The 11816-nt window shown below is 45.5% G+C and overlaps 1 protein-coding gene across 1 annotated transcript; it reads right to left on the bottom strand.

The window, feature by feature from the left end:
- Window positions 1-1215: 1215 nt before the first annotated feature.
- Window positions 1216-11185, bottom strand: C4H10orf53 (chromosome 4 C10orf53 homolog). Its single transcript, XM_059395884.1, has 3 exons — window positions 11089-11185; window positions 1974-2093; window positions 1216-1280 (listed from the first exon to the last, which is right to left on the bottom strand). Exons 1-3 carry the CDS (start codon window positions 11183-11185, stop codon window positions 1216-1218), a joined length of 282 nt encoding a protein of 93 aa, XP_059251867.1.
- Window positions 11186-11816: the final 631 nt, after the last annotated feature.

The raw sequence follows: 11816 nt of genomic DNA, 5'->3' as shown, positions 1-11816 counted from the left end.
AATCTCTGAATGAAACCTGGTAAGTGAAGCTTGGGCTGAAAATGAAACTTACATCCCCCATCTCCTCACATGCGAGAGACAACTTGCCCAAGTAGTTTCATCACCTCCCAGATGCTTTTGAAGTTCTGGGTTACAGGGGCTTGAGGCCACTGGGAGGGATGGAAAGCAGGGCTCACCGGGTGCCGGGAAGCCACAGGGAGCCCGGTAGCTGCCTGGGGTGGGGGGGGGTTGGTTGTGTTCTGAGCCAGCCGATGGCCTGTGGAAGCCTGAAAACTCTTCTCTTTCACCAGGGTGTCCCGAGTCTTCTGTGAAGGAACCCTCTTTCTCCTAGTTCTCCTCTAAGGTGTGATGCTTTTTTACCATGACCTCACATTTACTGTCATCAGATCAATATCTGCATTTCTCTATAGCTGCCAACGTGGGCTATAGTTGGGTGTCTGGGACCTGAAAGTACAAAGAACATCCTGTAGGCATGGCTGGTTTCTACACTGACCGTAACTGAAATCCTTCCTTAACTCTGCAGGGCTGTGTTTTTCCCCAGACGGACAAGGAGCCACATGACCCTTCTGCCCTGTGCTCTTCTGGGCTCTCTCCAGAGCTGCTCATTGGACTGGCGAATGCAAAAGAAGCCAGATAATTTTCTTGTTCTAAAGAATAACTGATGATTTGACTTCAGGTACTCATATATGAACGTTTAAAATATGATTGCCTTGGGGCCAAGAAATCAGCCTGCAGAAATGGCTGGGTTTCCAAATACTGACATTTACTTTCGGTTCAGATGTTCAGGAGCCCCAGTTCTCCCTCCCTGCTCCCCTTGCCGCCCAATCTTTAATTTCACCTGTTCCTAGCTCTTTACTCACTATAGAATGGAATCTTAGATGCTTCTGGCAAACTCCGTGTTATTAGGATGAGATGGCGTTTTGTTATTAGGCTGCATTTTATTATTTCCTTCAGCTCAATGTGGACCCGATTGATATTGGAGGGCTCTCCCTGTGGGTTGAGACTGAAAGATGCTGCAAATGATGTTTTATTATTTTTGTGGGCCCTGCTTCCTTGCAACCAGGTGAGGGACCCTGTGTGGGGCAGGCTGAAGGTCAGGCTGGCCTTACCTGGGATTGTGAGAGCCTTCAAAGGCTCAGGCTGCTTTTTTGCTGCACAGAAGGGCCAGAGGTAGCTGCTGTTCTCTTGACTTCAGAGCCCGTTCGGACAAGGAGATCAGTAGGCATTTAGGACGGCTATCCTGGCCTCTTCACACAGAGGGTCTAGTTTGCCATCACCTCCTGGGGAAATAGATGTAATTTTCTCTTGGCCAGTTTTCTATATGATGTCATGTCATAGAAGACAATGGCTTCCACTAGAGGTCACGTCTCAAAGTACACAGGCACGTCAATTGTTAACTAGCCTTTAACAGAGTATGAGTGGATTGTACAAGCTTTTATTTCTGAGCAGAGTGTAGGATGCGTGATGCTCGTCTGCCTGGCGGGAAGCTCTCCAGGGCCAAGAGGTCCCTAGAACCTCACTAATAACGCCATGCACGGCTGGCGTACAGACTCTCATTTTCTTAGCAAGCCTGGGTAGAAGAGTCAAATGGAACAGAAACTGTTTTGGAGGAAAATCATAATAAAACACACATAGTTAAAATGTGAAAAGAAAAAGAAAGAAAAAAGAAAACCCCCAAACCTCTTATCCCTAAATCCCCATTTGAAATCTAGGGCTAACATTTCATTTTTCATTCGGTCCCTCCTATGTTTCCAGGGTTCTGGGAAGAAGCCCAGGGCATAGAGCACTTATCTCTGTATCCTTTAGGATGTGCTCATACACGTATCACAGAACACAACGTTTTGAGTAAGAATTTAGGACGCAGAAAAAAAACCAACTTGAATCTGGGCATAACCACTGGCCACTTGCACTTGAAATCAAGCATGCTTCCGGGAAGGCAAAGGGCTGGCTGGGAGCAGTGCTGAAGGACCTACCGAACTCCAAGTCTTGGATGTTACAATGAAAGACAATTTCTTCGTTCACCATGAGTTCCACCACATTCCAGTCTTCTATCTTCTCTAGGATGACCTTGTGTCCATCTCTGGTCAACACAGCTGCAAAAGATGGAGAGGGGTGTGAGTGACATGGGGACAAGCTCTAGATTAACCTGATAGGCAGCTGTCCTCATGGATGGCAGCAGCTGGCTTGTTCTCCAGCTGCTCCTGGCTTAACTCAGCTGCGCTGGTGGGTACCCAGCTGGTGCTGGCCCAGGTGTGCCTTCACCTTTGCTGGGAAGTGCAGCCAGGGACCTGAGCAGTTCAGGGGTCGGTAGATCACAATTTGCCCCAGACCCATAGGGTGCACGAAGATATGAGATGTCTCTAGGAAGGGTTTTTAAATGTTTCTTATAGAGATGATACTCAATGTTGGAAGCATTGTTGGAAGAAGCAGGGCCCACTTCTTATCCTGCGGGTAGAAATATAAACTGGTCACTTTTCTGGAGGAAATTTGGCAGTACACGTCAAAAGCCTCAAAAGCCTCAAGAAAATGTAGAATGACAGAATGAATTAAACTCTGGCCTGGGAAATTGCACTTATAGGAAAGCTTCCTCGGGAAAAAAACAAGAAATACAGGCAGACTTTTGTAGCAAGATGTTCCTTTCTGCAGTATTACAACAGAAAATACTTTGAATAACATACTGTCCTAATCGGAAGAGGATGGTCAAGCAGGTCCTTATAATGAGATTTTATTCAAACACTTCAAAAGATGTTTATGAATTTTTTAAATAGCAAGAAAAATATTTCTGACATAGGTAAACAATCAGGATATATATATATATATATATATATATATATATATATGTAGGTATATATACACACACACATACATATATAGTATCTATGAAAATGTATATTCAATACTAATTAAATATGTTTATGTAATAGGAAAAGAAATACCCAGTGGGTATATATTTTTGGTAATAGTATGTGAAACCTCTTTCTCTTTATACTTTCAGCATTTTCCAGATTTTCTTTAATAATAAGAAACAAAATGCCCATTTTATTTTTTAAGTTAATGAGCTAAATTTTGGAAGCCGCTTCTGGTTATCACTTCCCTAGAGATCAGCTGTGGAACAGTTTTAGATCTTGCCTCCATTGTGGAAATCCAAGAATATATGCATTTAGGAGAAATGATGTGCATTGACCATCACAGAGTTCTGTTTTCTCTAACACGTCTCTCCGCAGTTTTCTTAATAATATGTTCATCCCGTAACCTTGGTGGTAGAGTCAGTGGGCTAAGCTGCCATCTATGGTGGTCTTCATACGTTGGCGAGGATTTTGGTTAGGATGAGAAGAGGAATCAGAGGAAGTTTTTTTTTTTTTTTTTTTTTTAAGTCTTAGAATCTCAATCCGTCTTACATGCAGAAAAGCAGACAGTTACGTCAGTTAATTGTATTTAATTACAGAGACAATTGCTATTTCCAAATGTTGGCATGTCCACTTCTTCATCTTTCAATCAGTTCAAGAACATCCAACCCCAACTGTGAACATTTTAATTGCGTGATTTTAATTTCACTTCTGGAAAGGAACTTCAGAGAGTAACTCAGTGAGGATCTCCATTAACAAGATCGCTCTCCTCAGGCCCCCAAGTGGTGGCCCTAATTGACCCGGCATCAGCTAACGCCTCTTTCTACAGAACACCAGCATCTTTTTCTCTGGCATATTTATGTTATTGTATCCTATTTCAGTGTCCTGTCTTAAATGTCTTTGGAGGAAGGCACTCGGCTTGGACCAATGACTTGTTTAAATGAAGTGGTCCGTGCAGTTTGGGATGGCCATTAGATCTGGGGCTCAGACACTCTCCCAGCAGCACCTCAATAGTGGGGACGTGTAGCCCTAGAGGAAAAAGCTGCAAGGGAGTAGGTCGGAGGCAGTTTGGCCTCCAGGACCTTGGCTTTGCATTGTCAGAAAATGCTCTTGGGAAATGGACTTCAACTTGATGGTAAGAAATCAGGAACACATCAGCTTCTCCACTCCTACCCGATCTCTGGAGACAAGGTGTTGCCTCTATCCTACTTACACACAACACCCACTCCCTAAGGCCTGGGGCTTCTGGAGAGGAGGAGGCACGGGTTCTGTGGGGAGCTGCCCACTGTGATTGCACTAGAAGTGTGGAGGGGCTCTGCAGAAGGAGCCCCTAAGAAGGTGTGCACCCGGCAGCCCACCATGGTGCTTTACTTTCTCACAGGGCAGGGCCCCATCTGACTGAGTCTCATGGAGATTCTGGGTTTGGGGTTTGCTTTATGAGAACAGCAGGACTCTTTCATGGCAGAGTGTCTCCTAAGAGACAGGATTGGATGCACCAAATGACCTACCCTGTGCAAGTCAGTGGTGCCAAATAATGGCACCTGAGCCATGAAGCCCAACAGGAAGAAATCTTCTGAATATATCGCACTTCACATCACCTTCTATATGGTTCACAAAGCATGAGCTCTCGGGGCCTTTAAGGGCACAGGTCTCCCTCACTGACCCTGACCATAATCTCCCCACCTCCCAAGCCCACCAGGTGCCTGGTATTAGAACAGCTTGTTAAATAAACAAGCTCAGCGTAATGGTGCTGGGTACCTCCAATGACTCTTTAGGGCACTGAGCGACCTAAGTCTGCTTCTTATGAAAGCGATGAACCACCTCGGATTCCACATCATACATTCACCCTCAAGATGCCTGCCCCTTCTCATCTGTCCATGATGGGCTGAGCCCAGCTGCAGGGTGGTCAGCCCAGGCTTAAGGGATCAAACTTGGAGAAGCACCAGAATCCCCGCAGCTCACCCAAATGCCACCTCGCTACATGGAGGCCCCATTTTTTCTTACGAGCTGCTATGGGGTTGTCTATTCAAAGAAAGGTCAGATAAATATACTCCATGCAACAAAGTCTTTCCAAAGGCAGTGGCTAAACTCCAGCATAAATCAACCAGAAGCTGTAAGGCCACCCGCAGAACGCCTGCCTCTTTGAAGTGGCACCTCATTCTTCAAGGGACTGAAGGGACACAGAAAAGCCTCCCTCTTCTCAGCGCTGGCGGAATTGTGCACCATCTGGGAGTGACTGAAACACAGCTAGTTAGGAAGTCACAGCAAACAGACAGGCATCTCCCCCTCCTCCGCTCAGCACAGTTGCAAGGCTGATGACCATTACTGTGTGCATCTTGTGTGGAGCTAGGGATGCGAGAATGGCACAGAGAGCATCTTAGCTGAATAAGGGCGGATCCTAGCTTTCTGGGTTGGTTTCAATTCCTTTTCCTTCCTTTCAGCAGGTCGTTTGGCAGACTTCATTTGGGACAAAGGACAAAGTAGCAACGATGGGCGGGGAATTACTTCAGACTTGTTAAACATTAGATAGCTTAATTTCATCAATATTGAGGCCACAGTAGAGACACTTTTGCTGAGCGATTAGAATTTGTGGGTAATAAGGAATGAACAAAAATGTTCAGATTTCTTAAGGCAGGAAAGTGAGTGCAGGAAAGATCAGGCATATTTCCAAAGCCAGCAGGGCTTTGGGACATGCTAAAGGGCTATGATTTTCAAAGAAATGTACAGAATTCAGATGCAGATTTTACAGAGGAGGACCTGTGCTTGGTCTGATGCTAGTATTGACTCTAAAGTGGTGGAGGGAGTGGGGGATTGGGGAGTGGGGAGCAGACCCTTCCTGTTTTGTTTCTGTTAGGACCCTGGCTTTTGTCGCCAGCCCTCAGGAAATGTTGGCTGCTGGCATTATACAAATTATCATTCAGAATACACAAACTAACTTTAAAAATCAACCACCTGCGGGTAGCCTGCAATGTTGTTCTCCTTTAACCATAAAAATTCTCCCCTTGATCTTCTTGAGATATTCCTTCCCCTCCCCTGCTGTGGGAAGAGCTGTTTGTGCTTTTGGCTTTCTCATCTCTCCCTGCTTTCCTGCCTCCTGCGGATGGAGGCTTCAGTCCATCTTCTCTTGACCCTGTGCTCTCAGAGGTGGGGAACCATCAACACACTCTGGGGACGCACTCAGTTCTCCCGACCCCTCTTAGCAGATGGCCATTCTCACTTATCTCCTTACTTACTTCTTTAAAATACATTTTTGGGGCGCCTGGGTGGTTCCACTGGTAAAGCATCTGCTTTCAGCTCAGGTCATGATCTTGGGGTCCTGGGATGAAGCTCCGCATGGGGCTCCCTCCTCAGCAAAGAGTTTGCTTCTCCCTCGGCCACCCGCCCACCTCGTGCTAGTTCTCTCTCTCTTGCAAAAATAAAGAACATCTTTAAATAAATAAATAAATAAAATGCTTTTGCTGGTTAAAAAAAATAACCCAAACTATTTTAAACTCTAAAATTTTGTCAGCTTATAAATGTAATGCAGGCCCATAATTTTTTTAAAACCTTGAATTATGGGACAAAACTGCTAAATTACCCCTATTCGTCCCTCTCCCCACTCTGACACTTTCAGTAGAAATGGGATCACAGAGTGGGTGGAATTCAGGAACACACGTTATTCCCTCACTGCTGTGTCGTGGTTATCCAGCCCTATCGATATACACGGACCGCTGCACCGCATTTCATGGGATGGATAGATTACAATCTCAAGCCAGTCCTTTGTCCGGTTGTTCTCAAATCTTCACTATCAGCAAGAACACTGCAGAAAACATTCCTGGGCATGCCTCTGTGTACATGTATGTGTATATATATATATATATATATATATATATATATATATATATATATGTAAAAGTGTATAATTTAATATATATGTACATAAATTTAATATATATATGTACATACATATATACACACACATATAGGTGTGTATATATATATACATATATATGTATATATATATATGGGACTGAGCAATAGAAGAGCTGGTTTCTACAGTACATGGTTAAGTTTTAAGACACAATCAAGTTGCCCTCTAATTTCTGTGCCATTTTACCTTCCTGTTGCAAGTCCGTGAGAACACTTTTTTCTATGTCCTTCATCAACCATTAATTCATCTTTTTCTAGAAATGACTCCTACTTTACAGTTTGTTGCTCCTTAGCCATTTTCTTCTTGAAATCCTCACCTCACTGGCCTCCTTTGCCTCTGGGTTCTCTCCTACCTCTGCACCACTCGGAGGGGCCATTGCCAAGGTCCTGCTGCCCGCCAGTTCTGTCTTTCCTTGCTTTCTCCCCAAGTTTCACTTCCTGTGGGTCCAGTGTTCGGTTCCATTCAGGTTTTTTTTTTTTTTTTTTAAGATTTTATTTATTTATTTGACAGAGAGCGAGATCATAAGTAGGCATAGAGGCAGTGGGGGAGTGGGGTGGAAGCAGGCTCCCTGCTGAGCAGAGAGCCCGATGTGGGGCTCGATCCCAGGACCTTGAGATCATAACCTGAGCAGAAGGCAGAGGCCTAACCCACTGAGCCATCCAGGCGCCCCTCCATTCAGGTTTATTTTACCTCATGTTTATCAACCCCTAACATGTACCCGGCACAGGGGCGCCTGGGTGGCTCAGTCAGTTGAGTGTTTGACTCTTGGTTTCAGCTTAGGTTATGATCTCAGGGGTGTGGGATCGACCTCTGCATCAGGCTCCCTGCTCCGTGGGGAGCCTGTTTCTCTCTCTCCCTCTGCAGCTCCCCCAACCAACCCCGCTTGCGCTCTCTTGCTCTCTCTGTCAAGTAAATAAAATCTTTAAAAAAAAAAAAAAAAGAACTCTTGCCATTTGCAATGACATGGCTGGAACTAGAGGGTGTTACACTAAGCAAAATAAGTCAGTCAGAAAAGACAAACACCGTGTGATTTCACTCATACGTGGAATTTAAAAAAACAAAACAGATAAACATAGGGGAAGGAAAGGATAAAATAGGGAAGGATAAAATAAGATAAAAACAGGAAGGCAAACCATTAGACTCTTAACTGTAGGAAACAAACAGGGTTGCTGGAGGGGAGGGGGGTAGAGGGATGGGGTAACTGGGTGACGGGCATTAAGGCGGGCATGTGATGTGACGAGCACTGGGTGTTATACACAACTAATGAATCACTGACCTCTATGTCTGAAAATAGTAATACACTATATGTTAACTAAATTTAATTTAAATATTTAAAAGAAAGAAAAAAAAAGAAAGATGCCTATGAATTTCTGGCTTGAGTAACTGAAAGAAGGGAGCTGTGTGCATTGAAATGTAGAGAATGCAGGAGGGACTGGGGTGGTCTGGATATGAAGAGGCCAGTTTAGAGACTTTGCACTCAGTCTGAGAGGACTACTGACCATCCCAATGACAATGAGAGGGCCTGACTGGAGAGATAAGTTTGGGAGTCATTAACAGAGAGATGTTATTTACAGTCACAACTACTGAGGCACTTGGGGGGGCTCATTTGGCCAAGCCTTTGGCTTGGGTTGTGACCCCAGATCCTGGGATGGAGCCCCGTGTCAGGCTCCCTGCGTGGCAGAGCCTGCTTCTCCTTCTCCCACTCCTCCTGCTTGTGCGCTCTCTCTCTGTCAAATAAATAAATAAATAAATAAATGAACAAATAAAATCTTAAAAAAAAAAATAAAGCCACGACTACTTCTGGATCAAGTCATCTTTAGTAGTCAAATAGTTTTTTTTGTCTTTCCCCTGAACTTCAGAACTTAATTTCTAATCTCTTAATTTTTCTTAATAATTGTCTTCTCTCACTTCCTCTCCCTAAATCTCTTCTTTCAGGAATTGGCCTCTTTTTTTTTTAAATTTTTTATTTTTTATAAACATATATATATATATTTTTTAATTTTTTATTTTTTATAAACATATATTTTTATCCCCAGGGGTACAGGTCTGTGAATCACCAGGTTTACACACTTCGCAGCACTCACCAAAGCACATACCCTCCCCAATGTCCATAACCCCACCCCCTTCTCCCAACACCCCTCCCCCCAGCAACCCTCAGTTTGTTTTGTGAGATTAAGAGTCACTTATGGTTTGTCTCCCTCCCAAAAGAATGGGCCTCTTAAGGCACATCCTTAATCTCATCATTCTTCACTCAGGAAATGTTGCTGCTCCTGTGGTCAAGGGTAGAACAGGCCTGCCTCTCTCATTGCGTAACATCCTCTAGCTGGACCCAGTGACTTGCTGCTCCCCAGCATGTCCCAAGCTGTGCCCTCCTCTCCGTCCTAGTAATCCACCTGCTCTGGAGTAATAAGAACTAATGCTTGTTGAGCATTTATTATGTGTAGGAATGGTATTCACGACTGTGTGCATTTTCCCGTTGGAATCTCACATTAGTCAGGTAGTGATCTGCTCCCATTTTATCAATGGGTAAACTGAGGCTCAGAAAGGTAAAATAACTTATCTTGACTTTGGCCACACAGCCATTAAATGGTAGAGACAAATTCAAAATGAGATTGGTTGGACTTCAGAGTCCTTGTGCTTAATCTCTGCTCTATCAGCAGTGTCAAGAATGCAGGTAGGAGACAAGTGACCAGAAGTGACCAGTCGAGTCAAAGGGATTTGTGTGCCAACTATATGGGAAGCCCCCCCAGCCTCAAAACTTGTAAATTGTACATTATAACAAGTGCTTATGTATGCATTCCCCTTTAATATAATTCTTGGTATGTAATTGATCTAGTTGAACTCTATACAGTCATGCTGATTATGGCAGCAGCAAGAAATGTAATTAAAAAGGATCTGTAGACAGCAGCAAAATAGCAGAGTAGGCACTCCAAATGCCCATTCCTCCACAGAGAAGTTAACAAACCACCAGAAACTGTGAGAACCCACTTCGTCAGAACTTTGGAAAATAGTCAAAGTTGGCAAAAGAGTAAAGGCTGAGTCAAGACAAAGGCAACTTGAAAGTGGTAAGAAAGCTTTGTGGCCTCTTAACTTGCTCTTGTCCCCACCTCCTCCCCGGCAGCCCCTGTCCCCTGTGTGGGTCCGGGTTCCTGTGTCTAAAGGGAGCAGAGCACACCTTGTTTGCAAATTCCTGTGTTTGTCTCTGCCGCCTGTCTGGGGTCTACTTCAGGGACAGGCAAGCCCTTGTCTCTGTTTCACCTAATGCAGAACTTGGGGTGGAAAAGGCATGGGCAACGCGCGGGCAAATGAAAAATGCGAGCTGTCCAGGCAAAAGGCTGTTGAGACAGACAAGGATCCTCTTGAAGCCTGAGAGAGAAAGTTGACGAGGAGGTTTTGTTGGGACATTATAGAGGATTTTAAAGCACTGAAGGCTCAGTCCTGGACTATTTTCTCATTCTGCATGTTGTCCCCAAGTCCATGACTCAGACCTGAAAGTGACCGTCCTGATCCAAACTACTCTCATCTCTCCCTGGACCCCCCCAAAGCCTCTTGACTTGTCTCTGCTTCCATTCTTGGCCCCCTCTGATCTGTTCTCCTCAGGGCAGCCACAGTTTCAACCCCCGCCTGCAACTTTCACACAGATCTGCGCCTGTCTGCCTCTCCAGCTTCATCCCCTCAGCAGTTCAACAAACGCATCATTTGTCCATGCTGCCAGCCTCTGCAGCTCCTCTGTCCGGCACACTCTTTTTCTTCTCCTTAACTGGTTAATTTCTCCTTACTCTTTAAAGCGCAACTCAAGTAAAGTTTAGTGAATAAACCGTTCCAGATCCCTTCCTTCCCTCCAATTATGACCAGTGGTGGGTCCTGCTATGCTTACGTTCCTCTGCTGGAGGCCGGGGCTCAACGGTCAACTAGCAGTCAACCATGAGAAGGTCACTTTAAGGACATCTATCTTTGTTCACCAGTGTGACCCCGGTATCTGGAAGAGTGTCCAGCACACACCAGGTGCTCAGGAAAGTTTTATCCCATGATTGAATGCTGAAGGCATAGCCTCTCCACCATTTTCCAGCCATCTGACCTTGGCCAAGTCAATTAACGTTCCTGATCTTCAGCTTCCCAATGTGTAAAGCAAGGTATGTAATCCCTCCTATCCAAATAACTTGTGTGAACTGCCTGGTCCCCAGTGCGAAGACTTTCCGGAGGTATGGCGCTTGGTCTGGGTCTGAGGAAGGGAGGAGGAATAGGCAGAGGGCACAGCCTGCACGGGTGTTCAGAGGCCGGGGTGCACCTGGGCACATGCAGTTGGGTGGCCTCTGGCTCTCAGCTGCCCACCTTGTAGGCCCTCTAGACGGAAGGTGCGGTACTCCACAGATAGGCCAACTGCACTGTACGGCCCATAGCGAATGATGACCACCGCATCCTTCGGCATGGCAGTCCTCTGGCTCCCGCTGAGACGCAACACACACTGCTAGGCAACTGCTGGGCGGACTCTTGGGAGCGGGTGTGGCCACGCGGGAGGGTGGGCGGGGCCAGCGCGGGTAAGGGCGGGACCTGAGGATCCTTGCCCCCAGGCCTGTGCCGGGTACCTGTGTGTGGCTGGCGGGATGAGCACTCTCCCTTTCTGGGTATCTACACCACCACCTCCGGGGTGCAAGAGAGTTGTGGTGTAACTTGCTTTCTCTTACCTGACTGCCAGGTAAATGGGAGACTTCTGCCCCGTGTGGCAAGTGTTAATGATAAATACCGACAGTAGCCAACATTTATAGCCAGTTCCAGAACGTATGTGTCAGGTGACGTGCTAGGCACGTTCTGTATATTATCTTAATCATTTTACCATCCTTATGAAGTAGGTTGTGTTTTGTACTTTGTATTTACAAAGCTGAGGCTCAGAAGAGGCCAAGTAACCTTCCCAGGCAAGCCAGGGGTGTCGGAGGGACAGGAAACTCTTGTAAGGTGCCTGTCTATAGGTTTCTTTTTGTTTATCTTGCCTAGGATTTTTTGAGATTCTTGAAACTGAATTTAAGTCCTTCACCTGTTTTTGGAAAAATGGGAGTCCTTAT

This window comes from Mustela nigripes, chromosome 4 (assembly GCF_022355385.1).
Source record: "Mustela nigripes isolate SB6536 chromosome 4, MUSNIG.SB6536, whole genome shotgun sequence".
In the NCBI taxonomy this organism is placed as follows: Eukaryota; Metazoa; Chordata; class Mammalia; order Carnivora; family Mustelidae; genus Mustela; species Mustela nigripes.
This window is presented reverse-complemented; position numbering and strand designations above follow the sequence as displayed.